General features: G+C 41.7%; 1 protein-coding gene across 1 annotated transcript; it reads left to right on the top strand.

Moving 5' to 3' along the window:
* The first annotated feature begins 266 nt into the window (after positions 1–266).
* ZRSR2 (zinc finger CCCH-type, RNA binding motif and serine/arginine rich 2) lies at positions 267–27,004 on the top strand. Its single transcript, XM_081221537.1, has 11 exons — positions 267–337; positions 746–825; positions 4,305–4,398; positions 8,686–8,794; positions 8,988–9,074; positions 11,900–11,938; positions 12,545–12,663; positions 18,463–18,676; positions 22,390–22,445; positions 23,675–23,784; positions 25,781–27,004. Exons 1-11 carry the CDS (start codon positions 297–299, stop codon positions 26,239–26,241), a joined length of 1,410 nt encoding a protein of 469 aa, XP_081077663.1. The 5' UTR covers positions 267–296; the 3' UTR covers positions 26,242–27,004.

The following is a 27,004-nucleotide window of genomic DNA, read 5'->3' as shown; positions in this document are numbered from 1 at the left end:
TGAGGTGGCGAGAGGGAGTGATAACGCACTGGGGAAGCGCTAGGAGGGAAAAATTACTTACAAGACGGGTTAGGAGCCCCAGAGGATTTTTCGAGAAGGAGACATTTACTTGTGCAGAATTTTGGAAGACGAGCTAACTACCTCCCGTCGTCCATCTTTGGTCTGCCAGGGTGGAGACATGCCCCCGCCCCTCTAGCCCGAGAGGCCGCGCAGCGACTGCGACTGCGCGCGGCTGCGCACACCCTCAAGCCCGCCCCTTCCGGCCGACTCTTGCGGGGCGTGGCCGTGCTGGCAAGATGGCGGCGTCCGAGAAAATGATATTTCCGGAGAAACTAAGGTGAGCTGGGTTGGGGGAGATGAGCTGACAAGAAAAGGGGACGGAGCGGACCGAGGCTGGGATGAAGGATGTGCAGGCAGGAAGGAAAGGGGAGCTGGGCCAAGCAGATGAGCCACCGCGGCAGCTCGATCCCTTCCCTGGGCGCGCCCCGGACTGTCCGCGGGCATCTGTGGGCTCAGGGAGGCGAGGAGGGGTACAGGTGATGGGATGGAGAAGACCTGCCGTCTGCGCATGGGGTGGCGAGGCGATGGTAAAAGCATGCTCTGTAATTAAAACACGGGAAGCAAGGTTTCACTTTCGAGCACCCAAACGAGTTCCTGTCATTGGGCGCGGAGGAGAGGGGAGCTCAGGCAGCGTTGCAGGTGGCGGCCACTGACGCTGGAGTGTGTTTGTGTCTTCTTTTTCCAGCCACAAAAAGTACAGGGCCGCCCTGAAGAAGGAGAAACGAAAGAAACGTCGGCAGGAACTCGCTCGACTGAGAGACTCAGGTAATGGATTCATCCTGTTTTCTGTGTATGAAACTGCTCCCCCGACTCCCGTCCTGAGGCCCCAGTGTCAGAAGGAAGCCAAGTACCGTATCCGAAAAAGAATTGCTGTGGCCACGGCCTCTCAAAAAGTTGTGTTAGACCCATGTCAGAAACAATGTTAACGTACTCAAGGTGGGGGGGGGGAGTCACGGTGAATCATCACCCACTGATTACGTGTTAAGTATTTATGAAGTATCTAATACTACAGGTGCAGGCATTACGAATTACAGCAGCTAGCACAAGCCTTTGCACATAGTATTCGGTGAATATTTTCCTTTGTAAAACCAGCAGGAGTCGAGGGTTTTAGACACTTTGCAAGTTTTTCTTAAACTTCACTAACATGAGAGACCCCTTGTTGACATTATTTAAATATATATGCATAAAATTAGTTGTGAAACTTGCTTGACTTATAAAGCAATATACTTACAGATCACAAAACCAAGTGAAATTATACAATTATACATCCAGTAAAATTCATATCTACCTTTTTTTTTTTTTTTTTTTTTTTTGGCTGCAAGTCGTGAAATGTGGGATCTTAGTTCCCTGACCAGGGTTGAACCAGCGTCCCCTGCAGTGGAAGCTCAGAGTCTTAACCACTGGACCTCCAGGGAAGTCCCCATATCTACATTAATGTAATGTTAGGGATGATGGGAAATAGATGGTCACAACGTGAATATGGTACTGAGTGAAGCTTAGAATGCCACTACTACTGTTGCCCTGTGGTTATTTATCACTTTTTTTCCTATTAAAATACTGTGGAACCTTCATCTGTACTGGTGGTGGTGTCATTTGGCCTTCATGGCAGAATCTAACATTTGTATATTAAACCTACCTGTTTAATGAACTTAGTTGTAAAGTTGTATAGTGTAGTTATAAATGCAGATGGAAGCACTGAAATCACGCAGGAGTACTGAGTTATAATGGTTACCATACACATTAGCCAGAATATGCCTGTTAAATTACCCTAGACAATTCTTGAAGTCCACAGACTCAAGGAACCAGGATTCTCTGGCCTTGAGAAAATAGCCATGGAGGTTTTACTTACCATTGGAGTTACCCTGTAACTGTTTCAGTAGCAATACTTGGGATATTTAGAATGGAAGGGGCAGTGCGTTGCCCTGCAGCCTGGATTAGGATCTCTGTTTTATTCGTTCAGAACTGGCCCACTAGAGGCAGGATAAAGCGTCAGGGGTAAAAGGGAAAACAGGTTAGGCTGGCGTTATTGATCCCCTTAGTGATTCCCCACCCTCCTTAACGTTTTCAGCTTCCTTACTTTGTTAACCTGTTTTCTTGTAACATGCCCCCACTTTTAAAAAGTCTTCTTTTTCTTTACATATTTTAAATCCAACGTATTCCATTGATTTTTTATTCCTCTTTAACTTTGTAAAGTGCATTTAGAGTGAGCCTCTGTGAATAGGCAGGTGGATGTGTCCTTTGGCAGTTTAGTCAATTGAAGGATGCAGCTCACTGGTCTGCTCGTGATTATATATGGCTAATGGCAGATCCAAGACTAAGCGCTTTTCTCTGGATGGCTGCTCCTGCTTTGGCCTACTCCAACTCACAATTCTTTACTTAGTGGTGCTTCATGAATAGTGTGGTCTACCAAATACTGCTGTGGGTTGTAGCACACGTTGCATGGGCAAACATTACAGAAGGCTAGAATATAGAAATATTCTGTAAGAATTGCTATAAGAGTGAATTGGCAAGTGAGTGGTAGAAATTTCTGGAGTATCAACCTCTCTATTACAGGTATAGCCTCTTTAGCCCCCAGTTCTACTTGAAATAATCTGAAATGAGCTGCATTATCAGAAATTAAGGTAACATGAAGGATGAAAAGCAAGTTGCAAAATTGTAGCATGATTCCATATACAGTTACATGTATAATACAATTAGATACACACTTGACCCTTAAACAACATGGGTTTTGAACTGCGCAGGTCCACTTATATGTGGATTTTTTTCAATAGTAAATACTATTGTACTACATGGTCTGCAGTTGGTTGAATCCAAGGATGCAGAACCACAGATACAGAGGAACCATGGATGTGGAGAGCCGACTCTAAGTTATACATGGATTTTCAACTGCGTGGAGGGCCAGTGCCCATTAACCACTGCATTGTTCAGGGTCAGCTGTATTGTGATTATCTAGGACTGGGTGAGCCTTTGGTTAGATCTATACTTAATATATGTGACAGACAATATCTTTTTCCTTTTAGCCTGAGATCTTCTGTTATATTTCCTTAAGATCACTTCAGTTTTCCTCCTTTTTTTTCCTCAAATTTAAATTCTGAGTAGAAGAGGATATAAATTTTTATTATATTAAAACTTATTTTCCCATGTTTTTATTTTGAAAATGTTCCAATATACAGCAAGTTGAAAAAATGGTTCAATAAACATCCATGAACCCTTTGCCTAGATTTGTCAATTGTTAACATTTTGCCTTACTTTCTCTCTATATATATATAGATAGATACATATGTACAAATTTTTTCTGAACCCTTTGCATATCAGTTGCATATACATACCCCTTACCCCTAATTACTTCAGCCTGCATCTCTTAAGAATAAGGACCATATCAACTGTATGTTTGTTTCAAAGTTGAAAATTAAGAATATCTAAAGAATGCTTGATGTTTTAAAATAAATAAAAGTGAGACAAGAAAAAAAAAAAAAGAATAAGGACCATAATACTAAACAAATAAAGGAACATTAATTCAGTAATATGATATACAGGCCATATTTAAACTTTCCCAGTTCAAGTTTGATTATTTTGAAAAGCTCAAGCCAGTTGTCTTGTGGAATGCCCTGCATTCTAGATTAGCCTGTCTTCTCCTGATTAGCTTCAGGTTACACTCTGTAGCAAAATACTACAAAGCTGATGCTGTATAGCTCTCATTGCATACATCAGGGGGCCTCTCATGTCAAGTTGTTCCACTCCTAATGATGCAAGTGTGGTCTAAGTGTTGCCAGTCAGATGGCTCCATTGTAAAAGATGTTCCTGCCTTTATAATTAGTACTCATCTGAGGGCTGATATTTTGAGATAGTGTAAATAAATATCCTCTTCCCAAATAAATACCCTCTTCCTACAGTGGGGTGCAGAAGTGAGGACTTGTCTACTTAAGTCTTTCTACATTTTTCAGATGCCATTCTTCTATACAGGTGGATGTTCCCTCCCACACCTCACCATCTTTTGGGGTATCACTATGGAACCATCAATAAATTTTTTAAGTTTAATGTGTTATCTACTACCATTATTGTTCTTTTCAATGTTCACGTTGTTCCAATTTGGGCGATTGGGGCCCTTTATTATTAGAAAGTTTTAAAAACAGGTTTGTACCATAATTGTAAAGATGAAAAATTGTATATAATTTTTTTCCTGAATTATTGGCCAAGGTTTTGTAATATACAGATAGTGTACTAAAACATTTACATTCCTTCAGGACTGTCACAGAAGGAGGAGGAGGAGGAGGAGACAGCGGCGGATGCTTTTATTGAACAACGACGAGAAGAAGAGAGGCTGTTGGAGAGAGAGAGGTCAGCACTGATTGAAGCGCTTCCTGCGAACCCAGTTATTTTACTTGAATATCCTAAGTCTTCACTAACTAGGACGTGTCTTCTTTATACAATCCTATACAAAATAGGTCTTATAAAATACCCTGGATAAACTGTTTAAACCGCTAGCTGATGGGCTGAAGAAAGATATTGTCTTTAAAAAAAAAAAAAAAGTATTATTCACTATTTTTGCTCATTGGTAAATGTTTTTGAAAAAAAATCCAAATAATTAAGAAGTGTAAACAGTGAAAGGGCTTCAATAAACTCAATACACCAAAGATAGCCCCCATAAGAAGGTAAGAAAGAAACTGTAGATGTACTATATATGTATATTTCTATCGTGGGATGATATTTATACCTATTTTTCTATAAATTGCTTTTTTCGCTATATAGGACATTTACTTCAGTGTTGGTGCAGAGATCTAATTCAACCATTTCAATAGCAACACAGTATCCATTGTATGACTGGCATAATTTATTTTCTATTCATAATTTATAGTTCTCTACTGATAGACATTCAGGTTATTTACTATTAAATAACATTCACTTACCATGTACTATTAATTTACTCTTATTTACTATTAATTTATTATTATTTTACATTCAGGCTTTTTACTATTATAAAAAAGTTGCAGTGAGTATCCATGATTATAAATCCATGGTAATTGTCCTATTATTTCCTTAGGAAAATGCCTAGAGGAGAAGTACACGTAAAAGGTAGATGGGCAGGTAGAAAGGGCATCCAGATTGCAGTTTGCAGCCTTTCCAAGAGTGAATCAAGGTGCCCATCTCTCCGCACCTTCACTCACACTAGGCATTATCAATTCTTAAAACTCCTTTAGTGGAAAGTTATATTTCATTGTTTCAAATGTACATTTTAAATAATTTTTTTATTAGAGTATAGTTGATTTACAATGTTGTGTTAGTTTCTGCTGTACAGCAAAGAGTATCAGTTATACATATACATATATCCACTCTTTTTTAGATTATTTTCCCATATAGGCCATTACAGAGCATTGAGAAGAGTTCAAATGTACACTTCGTAATTAGTAGGGTTGAGTATCTTTTTATATATTATCTATTTGTAGCTTGCTTAGGTCTTGCACCTTTCTCTTTTGGGATTCATTTTTTTAAAGTTTGTTGTGTAAGCAATGTTATTACTTGATTAAGGATATTAATCCTTTATCTGTCCTGTGTGTGATGTATATTTTTCCCATTTGTCATCAGTCCTAACTTGGCTTATGGTGTTACTCACATAATTTGATCTCCATGTTGTCAATTTCATCATGATATCTGGCCTTGATGTCTGACTTCAAAAGGCTGCCCCCATCCCAAGATGACAGAAATATTCTGCTCTTTTTCTCTTTTGGTATTTTTCAGGGGGTAGTTTATTTTTTTTTCCCCAAGCGGTACACAATAATACGAATCTGCTTAATGCTACTCAACTGTACACTTAAATGGTTAAAATGGTAAATTTTATGGTATGTATACTTTGCCACAATAAAAAATAAATAAATAATGTTTTAAAGGAGAAAAAACTTTATAGGTCCTCTCTAGCTATTTAGTGTGTTCACTGGAAGTGTTGCTTCTTTTCTTGTAATTAATTCCTGTTACCCACCTAAGTACATAATTAGGTGGAAATATCAAAATGCTGAAAAAAAAAAAAAGTAGTAATGATTGGGAACAGGGAGTTGGATTCAGCCAGATCTGCATTGCAGTCCTGGCCCTGCTACTTACTAGCTGTGTTCAAGTTGCTTAATCTCTCTAAGCTTCAATTTCCTCGCATTAAATATGGACATAAACAGGGACTTCCCTGGTGGTCTAGTGGTTAGGACTCCACGCTTCCACTGCAGGGGGCAGTGGTTCGATCCCTGGTTGGAGAACTAAGATCTCACATGATGCAGCCAAAAAAAAAAAAAAAAAAAATCAATCATAGTACCTACAGCATAGAATTGGGGAGATTAAATGAGATTAATGAGGTGGTAAGTGTATAGCGCTTAATGTAGTGTGAGCAGATAGGAGGTGCTGTAATATCTCTGGTTGTTCTTACTACCAGAGATTTATGTAATGATAAAAATGATATGTATAGGGCTTCCCTGGTGGCGCAGTGGTTGAGAGTCCACCTGCCGATGCAGGGGACACGGGTTCGTGCCCTGGTCTGGGAAGATCCCACATGCCGCAGAGTGGCTGAGCGCGTGAGCCATGGCCACTGAGCCTGCACGTCTGGAGCCTGTGCTCCACAACGGGAGAGGCCACAACAGTGAGAGGCCTGTGTACCGCAAAAAAAAAAAAAAATGATATGTATAGCATGAAATAGGGAAGTCATTTTTCTTGCTTTCCCATTTACTTAGATGCTTCTTTTAAATCACATACATCTTTTAAATCACATACAAATCAGACATGTCTCTGTGTTCCCTTGATTTTTATTTATTCCTATACGAGTTGCATAATACTTTATTGTTGAAAAGCAGGAAAATTATTTGAAAATACTGAATGGCTTTATATACTACTTAAAAGCAGGTGTATAGTGTCAAAGGTAAACAGAGCCGGACATTAGTTAAAGTGCAGGAACAGACTTTATTCAGTGACTCCTGACAGTAGGGGAAGACCTGAGCTCCATTCTGGTTTGTGCAGAGGCGATTTGGGCATTTAAAAGGGAGAATGAGGAAAGTGAACAATACCAGGAGTTGGTCCCTGTGAAGGTGACCAGGAAGCTGTGTTCGTTAGTGGGCAGTTAGGGAAGTTAGGGCTTTATCCTCCCACAGAGACTGGGAGCCAGAGGCCTCATCCTTCTTAATGACTACATTTCCCAGGAATGGCTCTCAGGCCCTTGAGAGAGACCCTTATGAGCTGTAAGAGACACATATTCATAATTACAAGCCCTTTTGAGTAATGCTCTAGGAGAGGGAAGGCAGAGGTCTATTATCAGGTGTTGGCTAGAGCAAACAGTCCATTTTCTAGGCAGCATTGAGTTTTCTCAGGCAGGCATTTTAATGTCTTGGGGGGTGGGAGGTGATGGGGTCATCCTAGGGACACAGCCTTATGCTGCTAAAAGCCATGCTAGAGTTTGCTCAAGACTCTTAGTGCAGGGGGTTGACAGAGTTATATGTCCAGAGTTCTAGAGTTCTCAGTATTATATCCAAGTTACTAAGTTTTAAAGTTTGTAACATTTTACTTTTTTGTGGTCTTAAATATATATACACTTTGGTTCAGTTTATTTACAATGAATATCTTCCTCAAAAGATTCATGAATCAGAGTTCTGCACACTGAAACATTTACATATACTCTATGACATACACAGGGACGTTGACATATGCAACATGCCAGTCTCTACTACGGCTAAAAGATGGGTTCCTGGAATCTGTAGTTGGAAATGGAATACTTTTTCCCATCAAGTATTTGAAATTGTGGTTGGGTCCCCAGACTAGACATAACTCCTAATGTCCTGAAGTAATATAGAACAATTTCTCATATTTCATTTTCCTTTTACAAATTCAGTGGGAAAATGCAGTCTAGGTTTTAAACACTTAATCGGCTAATAAACTTTTGAAATATAACCCATCTTTAAGTTGGAAACTTGTGGTATTGGATATCTGAGACACCATTTTAAGATAAGATCACTCTTTATAATGGGTCATTTCTAAAAATAAACTAGACACCCACTAATCTGTTTTCGTAACTCCTTGTCATCTTTTCTTAAAACCTGTAGCTTTCTTTATTTTAAAGACACGATCACGATGTAGTTCTATTTTCCTTCTCTCAGCAGTTAGGTGCTTGGGGCAAACCACAGGAGTCTCTCAGCTTTAAAGAGTAGCAGTCCAAGGGTTTACAGCAGGAGATGTCAGGTTTTTATCGTGCTGCAATCCTGTGATGGGCACTTTCAAAATGCATAGAACAGGAAGGGTGATACTTTCTGAATGTGAAAAGCTGGATGTTACTCACTTTATTGGCACCTACACATCACTGTGGTCAACCTAAAGGGAAAGCTAGAGTGTCATTGTTTTGTGTAAAGATGTTACAGATAGGAAATGTAGAAGTAGTGATTTTATGCTGTCGCCCTCTAGGAGGATAGTTGCTAAAATATAGTGCTTTTTCAATATCACTACTCATCTCTCGATGCTCTTACCTCCACTTAACTGCTTTCTAGAAAATATCTTTCATGATACTTTCGTCATTCCCAAAATCCCATTTGCTATCGTATATGTGTGTGGATGTATTTGTAGATTAGTGCCCATTCCTTTTATCTGATCACATCGTTACGTCAATAGGCAAAAATTACACGAGGAGTGGTTGCTGCGGGAACAGAAGGCGCAAGAAGAATTCAGAATAAAGAAGGAAAAGGAAGAGGCAGCTAGAAAACGGCAGGAAGAACAAGAGGTATGGTATTAATCAGATAACCAGTTAACCAAAACGCCTCTCATTGAGTTACATACCTTGAACTTTAAAAATCGGATATTATCCATTTTACCAGTGTTAAAGTGTTTCATTTATTTGCCCCATATGTGAAATGTTGTAAAAAAGTGAGTCTGAAAAACAATTACCTTTCTTCTTTCTTTTTTCCTCTGTAAAGAGGAAGTTAAAGGAAGAATGGGAAGAACAGCAGAGAAAAGAAAGAGAAGAGGAACAGCAGAAGCTACAAGAGAAGAAGGAAAGAGAGGTGATTCCCGTCACAGGAGGATAAATGCCCTGCGTATCCTCTTAGTGAGCGGATGGGGCGGGTGATGGGCTTGAAGGATAAGCTGTAGGCATGTCAGGTTTGGACTTGGTGTTTTCTTTAGAAAGAGTCATGTTTTTAGTTTGGATACACACTAGCATTTCCTTATGATGCTCTTCTTTGGGTGGGTGCTGTGGCAGATGCCTTAAATGAAGGTTTTTCTTCATCTCTGCCTATCTTACTCTCTATACCAGGGATTGGCCAACTTTTTCTGTAAAGAGCCAAAGTAAACATCTTAGGCTTTATGGTCTGTATGGTCTTTGTTGAAAACGTCCAACTCTGCCAGTGTCCCGTGAAAGCAGCCCTAGGTAACACGAAAATGAAGGGTGTGGCCATGTTCTAATAAAACCTTATTGTTTTATTGATTAAAAACCGGCAGCTGGCCCCTGCCTTACACTTTGTACCACTCTAGAGCAAATGGTGTTCTTCGGAGGTTTTACTGTATATGGGTTGACTTACTTAGAGAATACTATTTTGTATAGTTTCCACCTTTGTTTGATTCATAATAGACTTCACTGCTTTGGACGTGTCAGCAAGAACTAATAGATTGAAAGAAATCAGAAACTCAAATATTGAGGGATGAGGAAATATTTTTTGTTATTAAATCTTGACTTCCTTTCTAACTTGTGCTATAAAGGCAATTGTAGCTAACCTATAGTTGCTCACACACACAAAAAGAATCTATAAGGTATATGTATATATCTTCTATATCTTCCAGGATTGTTTTTAAAGATTGCTTTGGTCTATTTTGCTGCTGTTCCTTAACAGTGTATTTATTTCAAAGATATCACAGCTCATCTTTCCTTGACTGATTCATCAGGATGTATCTTTTCTGTGATAATGCTGTGTTTGAATAGCATAAAATTGGGTAATCACCAGATTATGGGGAAAAATGCATTTGTTTACATCCTGGTCATGATGGGGTAGGAGCAACCTTTGTTTCTTTTGTCTCAGGCCATCAGTTAATTCCAGTGCAAATTTTAAACACCCTTATTTGAGTACTGCTTTCCAGATGAGGCAAGATCATGCTAAGTTTTTAGGGGGCAGGAAAATTGTTTGGAGCTTGTCATTTTTTTAATAGAGAGTAATAAATACCCATTTTAACAGTGGAATGCTCTTCAATTGAGGTCTTTCTGGTACCAGATAAAAGCTAACGCTTTTGTTTCAAAGGAAGTTTGGTGAGACATTAAGGAGAAGTGGGTAAAATGAAGTCGATTCTAAGCATGTATAAAGGGATCTGCATTCTGTGTTTCTCCTGTGAGCTAGATGCTTCTCTAGGGGTTGGAGATAGGGCAGCGAAAAAGATCTGTACTCATTGAGTTCGGTTTCTAGATGGCGGAACTGAATATAAGCAAGCAAAAAAGATCATTTTAAGTGCTCTAAGGTAATGTTAAGTGGTATAAAGGAATAAAGCATTAGGGGAAAAAACGAAAGTAAATGTCATGTGACAGAGTGATTGGGGTAGGAAGGTACTTCTTTCAATTGCCTGTCAAGGAAGACTTCTCCAAGGAGGAGCCGACGTGTGAGCTGACGCCTGAATGCAGAGATCTCAGAGAGAAGGGCTCTAGGCAGAGGGGGGAGGCCCTGAGCGTGGAGCTGAAAGGAGGTCAGGGTGGCTGAATCCTAGAGACCAAAGGAAAGAGCGGTGGCAGGGGTGGGGAGGAAGTCAGGAGGGTAGGCAGGGTCATTCGTGTAAGGCCTGGGTGGGAAGGACGAGTTTGGATTTTACCTAAAGTATCATGGGAAGCCATTAAAGGGTTTTTAATCAGGGAGTGACTTCATCTAATTTATATCTTTACCTTTAACAGATCATTCTAACTTTTGTATAAAGAATGGGGGATGGGGGTGGGGAGTGGTGACCAAGGAGGCAAGAGTGGATATATGGTGACCAGTTAGAAGGCTGCTGTTCCAGACAGGACATGATGGTGGTTTGGATGACAGTAGTGCTTAATACAGAGAAGTACAGAGAGATACGGGGTGAGTCACGGCACAGTCAGTGGAACTCTAGCTGGTAGGCTGAATGGACGAGGAAGGGAATTCAAGTCACACTTTTAGCTTTTTAGTTTGAGCAGGTGGTCAGATGGCAACACCATTTACTGAGATGGGCATTTAGATGGGCGAGGGGTAGGCAAGAGTAAGGTTCGTTTTGAGCACGTTAAGTTACTGAGGACCCTTACGTGGCCAGGCAGAGTTAATCAAGTAAGCAGCTAGACATATGAGTCTGCTATGTAATGCTTTAAGGAACTAGGGAAGAGAAGTCTGTCAAACATAATTTAAAACTTATTTAAATGCCAAGGAGGTCAAAATTCACTGGCATATTGCAGGACTGACTTTGCCTTATCGGAAAGTTTGAGATTGTTCATCAATCCCAGTTGCTGCTGTTCATGTCATAATGTAGCGTCTGTTAAATGTCTGTGATGTTTCAGCTAGCATTGTCTTTTAAGATATCCACTAATACCTCATCTTAAAAACTAGAATGTGGAATATACGTTCAAATCTACTAAATACTACTCTTACTGAAATTATTAGAAGACTATGTTTTGCAATGTGTGCTGTTAAATGTCCTAGTTGAATGAAGATTCTCAGCTATATGTCTTTTGAAAGCTTTTCAGAAGATCTGTGCTGTAGAAAGCAAATTAGAACCTGAAGCCTTTTGTGTGCATAAGTTTTTTTAAAATTGTGACACATGAGATTCTTAACCAGAGAAACCAGATGTGACTTACCTGACTTTGAGGTTTTCATTAGTCCTATGTTTGCACCATTTGTAGGAAGCTGTGCAGAAGATGCTGGAGCAGGCTGAAAATGAGGTATTTTCAAAACCTTTCATTAAGAATTTGAGACCAATGAACAGTTCTTTAAAAACAATATTTCCAATAATGTTAATTTCATGGTAAGCTACTTAGATCCTGTCTGAATGTGGGAATCACCTGTGTGGCTCTGTGCTTTGTACCGCAGCAACAACAAAATTGAACTGATGAACAAAAGCAAAGATCACCCTGGTGGACTGGACTTGTTTATGGTCCTTAAAGTGTGTGTAACCATCATCACACACTCTTACGCCCAGATGGATGGTTTAACTTGATTCACAGTAACTTAGATTGCTCTCAGGGGGTGGTTCCCTAAGAAGTCCTTCAACCCTTTTCGGAATGGATGGACAGAAGGGAAACCTTGGTGACTGCTCCTGGTAGCCATATCAATGCCTGATGATGGGCAGTGACTGGGAGCCAGGAGAGACATATAGCCCCTGTCTCACAACAATTGTTTGTAGAGTCTACATTGTGTGATACAACTTGAATGTGTATATTCTTACATGAATCTGTTTTTATTTTTGACCAAAATATTTGAATACCTTTTAAACATTTACTTCTTCGTGGATTTTTAACACCAAGTAAAGTCATGGTTATTTTTAACAGTTGGAAAATGGCACCACATGGCAAAACCCAGAACCGCCCATGGAATTAAGAGTAATGGAAAAAGATCGAGCTAATTGTCCATTCTACAGTAAAACAGGAGCTTGCAGATTCGGAGATAGGTAACCAATTTTGCTTTATTGTGTCAGAGTTAAGTGACTCAAAATGTTCAGGGTTTTGAGTTGGCACGGGCTGGAGTTTGAAATGTTCATAGTCAGGCGTCTGCTGCATTCTTGCTGCTGCTCCGGTTCCCCCAGCTGAGCATCCCCTGCTCCCTCCCCACCCCCATACCTCTTCTCTGGGTGGGCTTCGTCCAGTTCTCTGGCAGGGCTTCCTTTGCATTCCTCCCACAGCTATCTGAAGACCTTTTGCTTTTATTTCCTTCCTGCACTTGTATTAGTCCACATGGGACAACTGGGATGGGGAGATAATCTATTTCAAAAGACTGGAGCCGTCTGCCTTTATTTTTTGAATGGCAAACACTGTACACAAAAGAGGCTTTAAAAACTGGCATGCCCAAAGGGATATCTGTGAAAGACAGGATCCGAGTGAGTAGAGGAAAATTCTAGTACGCATTCTCAGTCTGCTCTGATTCAGGAACAGACACCAGGTTCAACATCTGGCTTTAGCGGCTGTCAAGGTGGGAAAGTTACTCAAGCCCTTTGTGCCTTAGTTCCCTCACCTGTAAAATGGGGATTAAAAGCAGTACCCCTCTTCTAAGGCGGTTGTGAGTGAATGCAGGGAAAGCAGGGAGAACATGGCAGGCCCATGGCAAGTTCTGAGTGTTTGCTCGTATTTTCATTTTGTTACTGTTGCCCTTATTCTCTCAGACACTCCGGTTCCCTCCCTCTTTTGGATCAGTGATTTTAAAACAAGACATTCATGTGGAAAACTAAGTGTTGATGTTTTCATTCATTTAGCAGATATTTAAATACCAGCTGTATGCCAGGCAATGGTGAGTTTTATAATTTGGCTTGTTTATGAATGAACAGCTTAAAGTAGATAAATTATTCATAATGGTGAATAAATCCATCTGAGGCAAAATCTAATTATTACTTTTCATTCTGCAGAAGAAAAGATCTAATTATATCTTACTGTCCTATTCATCATAAAAAGGGATATGAATAGGCAAATTCATATGTATTTAATGAGAAACTGTATGTTGTCTCTCATGTTTATTTATGTATTTATTTTTTGTGGTATGCGGGCCTCTCACTGCTGTGGCCTCCCCCGTTGCAGAGCACAGGCTCCGGACGCACAGGCTCAGCGGCCATGGCTCATGGGCCCAGCTGCTCCGTGGCATGTGGGATCCTCCCGGACTGGGGCACGAACCCGTGTCCCCTGCGTTGGCAAGCGGACTCTCAACCACTGCGCCACCAGGGAAGCCCTGTCATGTTTATTTTATTCATAAAATTATCCATGCTGTTTTATTTCCTTCTTTGAAAATATGAACCTTCTCTAGCTTTCTCTTTCTTTTTTAATTTAAGCCCTCACATCATTTTACATTTTTTAAGAACAGTGGTTCTCAACCCTGGATGCACACTAGAATCATTTAGAAAGCTTGAAAAAAATTATGTCCTACCTCAAATTGAGTAAATCAGAGTTTCTGAGACTTGGGCACCCTAATTTTTGAAATGTGCTCAGGTGTTTCTTATGTGCCCAGGATCGAGAGTCACTAATGTAGGATTTGTGACGACTCTTATATTTTATAGCTGGGATTGTATATGCCCAGAATATCTGTGAAAGGATTCACAGGATCCGGTTAATAGTGGAAGTCTCCTCTTGAGGAACTGGGAACTAAGGAGGGGAGAAAGATTTTACCCCCCTTCGTATCCTTAGAAGTGTTTCCCAAATGTATGTTTAATTTCATCAAAATAGTAATGATTGATGTAAAACATCCCCCACCAAAGAAAAGGTGTACAGTGAATTAGCTTTGAAAGACAGTTGAGACTCAATGTGAGTTCACCTTTGCATTGGCGGGGGTGGGGTAGGAGTGGGGGGATTGAACCAAATTGTATGTAAGGTTTCCCAGCTGCAGGAGTCCTCAATTATGATATGTTTCTAACATTTCCCTAAATGTGAAGACTTGTGGTCATCGGATTCTGGAGTCTTCTGTTGGGCATAAGTGAGAGAAGGGGAGATGTCCTAAGTGGTTTCAGGAAATCAGTTGACAGTACTTATTTGTGAAAAGGCGAATGGACTGTCAGGCTCTCAAAACCCATCCCTGAGAGCCATTTCAAGGAAATATTGACGGTAGTCAGATTAGTTTGTGAACCTTTCTTAATATATTCACAGGCATGTGAAATTTCACCATCACAACTATCAAAAAAAAGTATGAGAGCGATTTGCATATTTGCATGACTCAAGTGATCAGTTGTGAAATAAGATTCCATGAAACCAGCAGTTACAAAATCCAGCACCATCCCTTCAAACAAAGATACTGCTCCCCTTTCACAGAGAGCCCCAGTGACTTGCTCCAGATCATACAACTGTTCTTTCCTGTTAAGGTCTGTCACAACATCAAGCACTCCCATAAGCTAAGCATTTCTTTGGTTGCTTTGTTTTTGTAATTAGTACGAGTTTGATTCTAGAACCTTTCTGCACTTGGAGTCACAGCTTTGAGGGGAGTTCAATTTTTTTTTTTTTTTTGGTCCTAAAAGAACATAATTACTGATGAAAAGTAAAATTTATTAATCAGAGTAGTTATTTATACCTCACTTGTTCCCAGAAGTGATTTAAAGAAGGCTCACAGGGCTTCCCTGGTGGCACAGTGGTTAAGAATCTGCTTGCCAATGCAGGGGACACGGGTTCGATCCCTGGCCTGGGAAGGTCCCACATTCCGCGGAGCAACTAAGCCCGTGCGCCACAACTACTGAGCCTGAGCTCTAGAACCCACAAGCCACAACTACTGAGCCCACGTGCCACAACTACTGAAGCCTGCGCGCCTAGAGCCCGTGCTCTGCAACAAGAGAAGCCACCGCAATGAGAAGCCAGCGCACCGCAACGAAGACCCAGCACAGCCAAAAATAAATAAATAAATAAATTTATAAAAAAAAAAATAAAGAAGGCTCACAATCTACTACACTAAGTTTAATAAAATAAAAGAAATTGAAAGCAAGGAAAGGAGAAGAAAGTGAGTTATTGTGAACGTACAATACATTTGGCTTTGGAGTTGTATCCATCCTAGGCAGAAATGAGCTATGTAGTTCTTACCAAAAAGGAAATGAGTGGGATCTCTGGAAAGCAAAGATTTTCCAGGCATCAGAGTCTAAATGTTTCTTCCATGGAATACTGTATAAAGACATTGAGTAGGAAGGTGGACAGTAACTTTGATAGATGTTTTATTAACAGTTGTATATGTAATTTTCATGAGAATATTTCTCACAAAGACCTTCAGTAAATAATCACAGCCTACCTTTAGCATGTAGCTTGATTCTATAAAGGACAAAGGTAGTGGGTGCCCGGAGTGCTCCCCTGAAAAAAGAAAAAGAGGTATAGTCAGTTAGCTCTACCCGAGGGGGCATTTGGAGACCCATGCCACTTATTGGCTGTCCTTTGGTTAAGGTAATGTCCAACTACATGATTTTGTGGCAGTCTTACTTGATTCAAGGAACTGAGTAAATAGCATGGCCTAAACCAGGAGTCCCCAAACATGGCTAACCTTCAGGACCAGGTGGGGAGTTACTCTGAAAACATGGGTCCCCCACTCTTTGAGGTCTGAACAGATGGTGTAGGGCAGGACCTGAGAACTCTCAGTTCTTCCCAGGTGATTCTGAGAATCACATGGGTTTGGTACCACAACTTTTAGACTGCCTTCCCAAATATCTCTTGTCTTAGCTGACTTTTCAGTAGAACCTATAGGGCTGGCCTTAAGTACCCACAGATTATATGGACTATCTCTAGGCCAAGTGGGATTTTTCCCTAGATGGGGACTTTGGCACTGTTCCAAAACTCACAAATGTTCATTTGACATCCTGGGTACTAGAGCCAAGTTCGTTCAGATATGATAATCCCATGAGAATTTTAACCTTGTTAAATTGGTTTCTCATTTAATTCTGTATGTGCTTCATACTTGTAAAATTCTGGTTCTGCTAACACTGCCAGCCAGGTTGAATCCTCGTTCTTTTGTCTGTGGGTGTTTGTCCTTGGGAAGATGGATCTCATTACAAGGTCTCTGAATAATCTAGGAGGGTCCTTTGAAAAATGGAAAATTTCACTTCAGTGAACACAGATTGCACATTTCTGAGCTGGGCATGGTGTATGCAGGGCATTCTGTGTGTATTGTCTCACTAGGTGTACAGATGTATGTTACAGACAGTGGAAAGTGAGCATGAGTTAAATATTTATTCATTTCAGGGCCATTGTTTTTTTCTAACACCTGCCTTGTTTTTCAACTTTTTTTCTTCCAAAGTTCTGGGGATTTTTTTCTAAAATTTTTGTTTTAACTAATTTTTAAACTAGAAATTTAACCAGGAAAATTTTGATGATTTGGAATTTTAAACTGCATTTTTTTTCCTTCATTTTACTTGAGGAGAAGGAAGTAAATAAGAAAGTAAACTCATATAAAAGATTTTTTTAGGGCTTCCCTGGTGGCGCAGTGGTTGAAAGTCGGCCTGCCGATGTGGCGGACGCGGGTTCGTGCCCCGGTCCGGGAGGAACCCACGTGCCGCGGAGCGGCTGGGCCCGTGAGCCGTGGCCGTTGGGCCTGCGCGTCCGGAGCCTGTGCTCCGCGGCAGGAGAGGCCACGACAGTGAGAGGCCCACATACCGCAAAAAAAAAAAAAAGATTAAAAAAAGAAATTACTCAGTTACAACCCGGTCCAGTTTAAGCTATGAAAAGAAAATTGTTCTTCACAATGGTTAACCTTCATTAAAGAGAAATTCCTTACATTTAGCACATCATATAACACACAGGCAGTAGACTGTCGATTAGCTCAGATCTCTGGGGTCTTCTCTCCCCAGCCATGTGACCTGGGTACGGGTGCTTCTCTAGGCCTCACTTTCTTTCTTTCAAAGTGGAGAAAATACTAGCCCTGGCTGTCCTAACAGTTTGCAAGGATCAGAAAAAGAATATAAAAATGCCATGAAAACTATGAAATGCGTTCCATTTGGCTGAAACTTTCAGAATACCCTGTTCTGTAAGTGTCGGGTTTGTTGGCGATTGTATGGAACTAGGATTGCACTGTTCTCACCTTGTCCGGAGTCCCATGCTCGGTGTCTGTGCACCTTTCATCACCGTCTGTCATGCCCACGCATCTCCTCTTTCCCAGTGCTTCCACATGTGTAAGGCTTCCTGAACTTCAGTAAAAGGCAGCTGAATGGCATCTGAACTTGGAAATAATTCCCAACCTTACATTTTAATGAGACCCAATATATTGGTCAGTTTTAGAACAGTTTTGTTTTTTTGTAAATGCTGGATACTATTTTTTTATATCAATTTATTTATTTTATTTATTTTTTGCTGCGTTGGGGCTTTGTTGCTGCGCGCGGGCCTTCTCAAGTAGCGGCGAGCGGGGGCTGCTCTTCGTTGCAGTGCACGGGCTTCTCATTGTGGTGGCTTCTCTTGTTGCGGAACTCAGGCTCTTGGCGTGCGGGCTTCAGTAGTTGTGGCTCGCGGGCTCTAGAGCTCAGGCTCAGTAGTTGTGGTGCACGGGCGTAGTTGCTCCATGAAATGTGGGATCTTCCTGGAACAGGGCTCGAACCCATGTCCCCTGCGTTGGCAGGTGGATTCTTAACCACTGCGCCACCAGGGAAGCCCTAGAACAGTTTTAAGTGTTGAAATTTAAAGTCTGAATGGGGTTTATTATCTTACAGTTCAGTTGAAACAGCTAAGTTGCTTGAGTCTTTATCTCACAGTTTAAAGCAAGCCTTTTATGTGTAATTTCTCACATTGGAATGCTGAAGTTTTTCCTTCATACGCAGGTGTTCACGTAAACACAATTTCCCGGCATCAAGTCCCACCCTTCTTATTAAAAGCATGTTTACGACATTTGGGATGGAGCAGTGCAGAAGGGACGACTATGACCCCGACGCAAGTCTGGAGTACAGCGAAGAGGAAACCTACCAGCAGTTCCTGGACTTCTATGACGACGTGCTCCCCGAATTCAAGAATGTGGGGAAAGTGATACAGTTCAAGGTGGGCGTGGAGAACGGGACTAGTTCGCCTCCCTCTGAAGCACCGGATGGGATGGGAAAGCGAGGGCACAGGCTCTCGCCTGGGTGGGACGTGTGCTATGGTGCAGGGCCTGGCGCCATGTTGGAAGGAAATGTTAAATCTTTCTCTCTCCCTCTCCATCCACCTCACTGCCAGTACGGTAGAGGTACTACTTGAAACCTTAAACAGGTACTAGCATGACATTTCCTGGGTTCTGAGGTTTTGATGGGAAAAGATATTTCATCCATTCAGTACCTTTATGGTCCCATTCTTTTGCAGCCTGTGAATTCTCTGCATAAGGTCCTCTGCAGATAGGTATCCAAGCGTTCGCTTAGGGGCTGCGTATGATGCGGAATGCCCTCCCTCCCGTGGTCGGTCTCCCCTAGAGCCGTGGAGAGCAGAGTGTGACAATCCTCTACTTACTCCACCTACCGAGGTGGTTGATTTGTTGTTACTGTATTGTGTTGATGGTGCCTGCTTCCAGCTTCCACCCAAGGTGCATGTTCTTTCTTCTGGAGCTACCCAAGAACATAAACCTTGATTCCTTTTCCTTTTTTATTTTTACTTTGTTTTTATTCACTGGATACTCTCAATACTGAACATAGTGTTCCCAGAGTCATGGTTTGTGATGCAGCATAGGGGGTAAAAGAAGTGTTCAGATTAGAGTTATTTTAAAACATTCCTTAAAGCAAGCATGAAGTCAGGTGTAATGGCTGCTGCTCCTGGGCCCAGTGGTCAAATCCTAACACAGTGAAGCCTCCTGCTGTCTGTGATTTGATCAGATCCGAACCTGAATGATTTTGTTATGTTAGGATGGGGGAAATGGCCCATAATTTGGAAAGAGATAGGAATAAAGCTGTGAATTTTTTCTGCTAGTTGGAAATGACAGTAGAAAGTTGGAACAGCCAAGAAACAGAGCAACTGCGGCCCTCGTGAAATTCAAGGCTATCCTTCTTTCTACTGATTTCAAGATTTTAAAAAATTCTTTCAAAATTTCTCTTTCCCCTTTACCTTTTCTTTCTGTTGCATGCACTTTCCCGTCTTCACAGTACTTCTAAGTGCCTGGCCACACACGATTCGGTGCCACGTGAGAAGCGCCGCTGAGGAGCTGGTGTGGTGACTATCCATGGGCCCTTTGCCTCTTTGTGCCTTTTCCTCATCCCTAAAGGGCGAGGACTGGACTACATCAGTGTTTTCCCTCATGGGGTCCCTACATCATACTGCTTCTGGGAAGTTAGTGCTGGAGCTGCTTTCAACACCTCAGGCTGCTTAATGGAAATCACCCCCATTATCTGCAACAGGCCGTACCTACTAACCATGGGTTTTTTTTTCCTTTTGTTGAGAATTCTGTCAGCCAGGCTCATGCTAATCACATTGGCAGTTATAAATGGAAAGCTGTTTAATAAATTTTTAGTAGAAAAATTTCCAAAACATCAAATTCATCATGGAAAATTAATAATGGATCTTTGGGAACCACTGGCTTAAATGATCTCTAAGGGCCCTGGTGCGGCTGACGTGGCCTCTTGAGGCCTTTCAGTCTTCCTTCTCTCTCTCTCTTTTTTTTTTTTTTTTTTTTTAAGATTTCGAGAGGCATGTGGGATCTTAGCTCCCCGACTCCCTGACTAGGGATCAAACCCGCACCCCCTGCATTGGAAGGCGGAAGGCAAAGTCTTGACCACTGGCCCACCAGGGAAGTCCCCAGTCTTCCTTTTTTTCTTTTTTTTAAAACATAAATTTATTTATTTATTTAATTTTTGGCTGCGTACAGGCTTTCTCTAGTTGCAGTGAGTGGGGGCTACACTTCGTTGCGGCATGTGGGCTTCTGTTGCGGTGGCTTCTCTTGTTGCGGAGCACGGGCTCTAGGTACGCGGGCTCAGTTGTTGTGGCAAGCGGGCTCTAGGGCACAGGCTCAGTAGTTGTGGCACACGGGCTTAGTTGCTCCACGGCATGTGGGATCTTCCTGGACCAGGGCTCGAACCCGTGTCCCCTGCCTTGGCAGGCGGATTCTTAACCACTGCGCCACTAGGTAACCCCCCCCCCCAGTCTTCCTTCTAAGGATGGTGTCAGTCAGTACTGTCAGTCGGTAGGCATCCTGCCTCTCTTGGGATGCTCTAATAAAAATACTCTGCAACTAAGTTGTAAAATTATATTGATAGATTCATTTTGAAAAGAAATGCTAAACATTAGTATGAATATTTGAGGACCTTTTTATACCATTATGTAAAACGAAATCAGATTTGTCATTTTTTAAGACAAGTGGTCAGTGTTCAACCTCACTAGTAATGGGAACAGTGCATATTAAAATGAGATGTTATTCATACCCATCGGGAAAAAAATTATGAATTCTAATATCAAGCATGGGCGAGGTTGTGTAAATTAGTAAAACCACTTTATTTTTGGTTTTTTTTTTTTTTTTTTTTTTTTTTTTTTTTTTTGCGGTACGCGGGCCTCTCACTGCTGTGGCCTCTCCCATTGCGGAGCACAGGCTCCGGTCGCGCAGGCTCAGCGGCCGTGGCTCACGGGCCCAGCCGCTCCGCAGCACATGGGATCCTCCTGGACCGGGGCACGAACCCGTGTCCCCTGCATCGGCAGGCGGACTCTCAACGACTGCGCCACCAGGGAAGCCCAGTAAAACCACTTTAGAGAGCAGTTTGTCAGTACCTAGTGAGGTTGAAAGTACATGGAACCTACAAATCAGCATACTACTTCCGGTCATGCACACTAGACAAAGTCCTACCGCCCAGAGATGCGTTCAGGCATGCTGACTGCATCGCTGTTTGTTGATGAAAAATTGGAAGCACCTTGGATATGCATCATTAGAGGAGTGGATAAATAAATTTGATAATTTGATATAGCCAGTATTCAGTAGTTTAAAATGAGTCATTAAGTTTACATGATTACATCTTGAAAAAAGGATGTGAAATAAATATTATTTATATAAAAATTTAAAATGTACAAAGCCATACTGTATATTGTTTATCAATATATATACATGCTTCTTAGCATATATGTACATAAATATGTGTATACCCATATGTACATAACAGACATACACTTCTTTGTATGTCTATACATAATATATGTATATATTTTATGGCACACATATGATATATGTGTATATGCCTGTCTGTGTGTATGTATGGCTGTGGGTATTGTGTCTGTGTAGATGGGTGTGTGTGTGTGTGTGTGTGTTTGGAATGTGAAGGTTACACCCAACCTCAGGATAGTGTTCACCTATGTGATGGAGGAGGGAGAAGAATAGGATGGAAGGGCTTCAACTGGGTCTTCCATGCTTTATGTATTTAAACATTCTCAGTCAAAAATGGAAAATGTTAGTGTTAAATCTGGGTGGTGTATATAGGGGCTGATTTCTAGTCTCTGTATTTTTTTTCTTTTTTTTAAATAGTCTCTATTTTTATGCATGTGTGAAACATTTCATATCTTTGGACAAAAAAGAATCAGGATCAACAGGGATCAGGTAATTGGGGCCTGCAACACTACCATCTGCTGAAGTACGCCTTAAGTAGACGTGAGAGTGGGGTAGTATCTTAAGTTTGGAATCTTCAATTGATAACAACTTTTGGTAATGTTGGCCTGGACAAAAAATGCATTTGATGACTGGAGGGCTTCTTTTCCTTAGGTTTTTGTCTTGTTTTGTTTGTTTTTTAATGATGCAGTTCTTCATTGCTCCTTAGGTCAGCTGCAACTTGGAACCTCATCTCAGGGGCAATGTGTATGTTCAATATCAATCGTAAGTATTCTGAACATAAACATCTTCACATTTGTCACAATATAGTGTTGTGATTACATTGACATCTGGGATTTTTCCACTGAATATATAGCTTTCATATGCATGGTATTTTTTTTTTTTTTTTTTTTTTTTTTTTCTTTTTGCGGTATGCGGGCCTCTCACTGTCGTGGCCTCTCCCGTTGCGGAGCACAGGCTCCGGACGCGCAGGCCCAGCGGCCATGGCTCACGGGCCCAGCCGCTCCGCGGCATATGGGATCCTCCCAGACCGGGGCACGAACCCGTATCCCCTGCATCGGCAGGCGGACTCTCAACCACTGCGCCACCAGGGAGGCCCTGCATGGTATTTTTTAAAATGTAAATATTAAGAGCTGACCTAGAAATATGGAAAGGATTAGAAAATTATACATTTGTATTTCATTTTTCGTATACTTAGAGAGTTTTTAATTTTTTGCAGTATAGTTAATTTTTTACTTATATAATTTTAAAATTAAAACACAAACTGAAAAGGGATAACTAGAATAGAGAACCCCAAATAAAAGCCCCAATGCGGGCTTCCCTGGTGGCGTAGTGGTTGAGAGTCCGCCTGCCGATGCAGGGGACACGGGTTCGTGCCCCTGTCCCGGAAGATCCCACATGCCGCGGAGCGGCTGGGCCCGCGAGCCATGGCCGCGGAGCCTGTGTGTCCGGAGCCTGTGCTCCGCAACGGGAGAGGCCACAGCAGTGAGAGGCCCGCGTACAGCAAAAAAAAAAAAAAAAAAAAAAGCCCCAATGCACAAAGTGTGCATTTGGCCCGCTAAGAGAGCAAGCAGTTAGTGTGTTGTTTCTGCTCATCTTGCTGTTTGCCTGTGCCACCATGGCTAATGGGATAAATTAACCATTGTATTGAATAATAGGAAGGACAGTGATCTGAGCTGAGAAGGAACAGGCAGTGACAATGGAAAACCTGCTGCATTTTTAATGGTCCAATCTTTTGGTTTAAGAAGCTTCGACTCAAGTCGATTTCCTTGCATCAAAACCTCTGGGAGGGTTAGTAAAAAAAACTAAAAAACAAAACGGTTCCTGAATAAATTGTGAGCTTCAGGACCTTGAATGCTGTAATGAGGACTCCCTAGGGTAGCACAAACGCAGTGAACTAGGTGGTCCTACAGTAAACAAATACAAGGGTTAATTAACAATAGGGTTAATTAGAAAGTTACTCTAAAGTGCATCCTTTAATTTGTGGTTTAAAGGGAAGAAGAATGCCAAGCAGCCCTTTCGCTGTTTAATGGACGGTGGTACGCAGGACGACAGCTTCAGTGCGAATTCTGCCCAGTGACCCGATGGAAAATGGCAATTTGTGGTAAAATACAACATGACTTTTTTCCCCACTGTTCCACTGTCATATAAAGGGATAGCTTTAGGAAAAAAACCAGCCTTTTAAAGGTGTGAAGCATAGCTTTTGCCTCACCTGGTAGATGAGCAGAGATCATTATATAAAGTACATCACAGTTCAGACCTGTAACCGACCTTGTGGGTCACTTTATGGATGAGGTGACTGGGGTCACAATGTATAGGTGACAGAGGCGGTGCTCGAAGTCCTGGGCTCTGCAGGAAGCCTGAGAAGTTGTGTCTATCAGGGACGCCGTCTCCTGATTGCAGTCTCAGAAGTGTTTTCTATTCATTGGCTCCTCACTTGAGCTGGGTTTTTTCCCATCTTTATCCCTGATGAACCTTCTGTCATCTTTGCCACCAAAACATTACCTATGACACTTCCTGCCTTATTGAAATACAAGCTTTTGTGTTGTAAAGATTGATTATAGCTGTAGAACCTGGTCAGGGCACATTCAGTCAGGCTGACTCATCAGACAGTGGCTGCCAAGTCAGGAAATGAGTCAGTCCTTTGAGTAGCTGGCAATTTTGAAGGGCTCATTCTGTTTTGATTTCTATCAGAAGTGATCCGGGAGCTACGAGAGGAGCTGCCCGTGCCTTAGGGGACCACTTCCCTTACCCTTTGCTTTGCTTTATACTCGCCTGCTTAAAACCTCTTATTTCAAAATCTATAATTTATAAAGTCTGAATCTTTGGCAACCTGGTCTTAATGGATGCTCTCACTTAAAAACCATTTATTTGAAGGGAGAAAAAAAAAGGAATTTAGAATTCCTTGCTTTGGCAAACCAGAAGAACCATTATGCCTGATTTAAAGACTGGGGTGCTGAAAGCGATGGGTCCGTTTTCTCCATTTCAGTGAGGTGCTTCTGAGTGTGACTTTGACTCCCCCAAAGCAGGAGACTATTTATTGCGCTTGTTATTTTTTAAATAACAGCTTTATTTTTCCTAGTAACTAATGAGCATTTTGTCGTGTCCTTATTATTGGATTATTGGCCACTGTATATCATCTTTGGACAGATGTCTGTTCAGATGCTTTGCCCATTTTTCATTAGGTTATATGTCTTATTGAGTTGTAAGAGTTCTTGATATATTCTACAGACAGGTCCCTTTCACGCTGATGTTGTCCTCTGAAGCACAAAATTTTTTTATTTTGAGGAAGTCCAATTTTTCTATTTTCTTTTTTTGTTTGTGCTTTTGGTGTCATATCTAAGAATCTGTTGCTTAGCCCGTGTCACGAAGATTTACTTGTATGTTTTCCTCAAAGAGTTTTATAGTTTCATAGCTTACGTTTAGGACTCTGATCCATTTTGACTGACTTTTTGTATATAGTGTGTGGTATGGAGGTATTTCACTTTTAACTCTTTTACATATTTAGGGAATTCACTGCTTTTAAAAAAGTTTGAAAATTCCCAAAAGATCTCTAAATTGTTCAAGTAGGTTTCACCTTTGACAAAAATCTTCCATGCTAAAAGCACCTGGTAAATTTAAAGCATTAGGCCAGTGTTTATCATCCTCTTGAAGTCTAAGAAAATACAGGATCTTCTACTTATGATAGGCTCTTTCTTTTGGTCAGTGGTTTGGTCCTCCCACCACCGTGCCCTCAAAGCATGTTGCCAGGGGGACTCCCAGGGCTGGTTCTTCAGTGTTAATTAGGAATCTACATTGTCAGTCAGCAGGATGGTAAAAGCCTAGAAAACATAATGTGTTCGCCATTGGTTCGGTTGCACTCCACACCATAATCCAGTAGGGGAACAGGGCATTCTGGTTAATTAAAAGTTCTTATCTGTTACTTTTCACAGTGCCCTTTGTTAGAGCATTGAATATTTTTGAAATTCGGGGAACCCAATCTATGACATCAATGTACGTAAGGAGAAAATAGTCCTATCACAAGCGAACATCAGAAATGTACCTTCTGAAAAGGATGAAGTGCCAGCAGTAAATGCCGTTTCCTCACTGTGCCACTGCAGGTTTGTTTGAAATACAGCAGTGTCCAAGAGGGAAACACTGCAACTTTCTTCACGTGTTCAGAAATCCCAACAATGAATTTTGGGAAGCGAATCGAGACATGTACCTGTCTCCGGATCGGACTGGCTCCTGCTTCAGTAAGAACTCAGACAGGAGGGAGCGACCGGGCCGCCACGACGACTACTACAGTAGGCCGCGGAGGAGGAGGAGCCCCGGGCCGGCCCACTCCTACAAGAGGAACGGGGAGGCCGAGAGGAGGAGGAGGAGGAGGAGCCACGGGGGCAAGAAATCCCACAAGCACGTGTCCAAAAGCCGGGAGAGGCACAGTTCCCGAAGCAGAGGAAGAAAAAGGGGCCGCAGCCGTGGCCGGGGCAGCCGCAGCCGCCGGAGCCGTCGGAGCCGCAGCCGGAGCTCCTCCAGGTCCAGGAGCCATGGCAGGAGGACGTCGGGGAGCCGAGACTGAACTCTGCAGAGTCCCAAATCCAAATAAACTTACCATGTCCTTCAGTGATTGTACACCCTTTTTTATGGCGGTTGCATAGTTGGATAGAGGGCTCTCAGCTCACGTTGGTTAGCAAGTCTGGCAAAAGCCTATGTAGCCTGGAACCCTATTTAAAAATACTTCTATTCTCTGGTAATCACAGTGCTTACTATAGAAAACCTAGAAAACATAAAATGTATACAACACAAAAATTATTTATAATCCTGACCCTTAAAGATAACCAATTGGGCTTCCCTGGTGGCGCAGTGGTTGAGAGTCCGCCTGCCTTTGCAGAGGACACAGGTTCATGCCCCGGTCCGGGAAGATCCCACATGCCGCGGAGCGGCGGGGCCCGTGAGCCATGGCCGCTGGGCCTGCGCGTCCGGAGCCTGTGCTCCGCAACGGGAGGGTCCACGGCAGTGAGAGGCCCGCGTACTGCAAAACAAAAACAAAAACAAAAACACAAAAAAACAATTAACACTGGAGCATTGCTTTAAGTCTTTTTTTTTCTCTTATGGGTGTATGGGTGTGTACACATTTTTTTTACACAAAGATAACATGTGTCTGCAGTGAATATGCTTTTTTTCACACCAAACATTGTCCTATTTCATCAAGCCCTAGTGTTACTGTTATTTTCACTCACTGCATAGTGTGGATCTACCAATTTATTCAACAGTATCCCTATTGTTGGATTTTTAAGTTATTTTAAGTTTTGAACTATTAAAGAATCCTGTGCTATAAACAA

This window comes from Mesoplodon bidens, assembly GCF_964165515.1.
Source record: "Mesoplodon bidens genome assembly, chromosome: X".
Taxonomy (NCBI): Eukaryota; Metazoa; Chordata; class Mammalia; order Artiodactyla; family Ziphiidae; genus Mesoplodon; species Mesoplodon bidens.
This window is presented reverse-complemented; position numbering and strand designations above follow the sequence as displayed.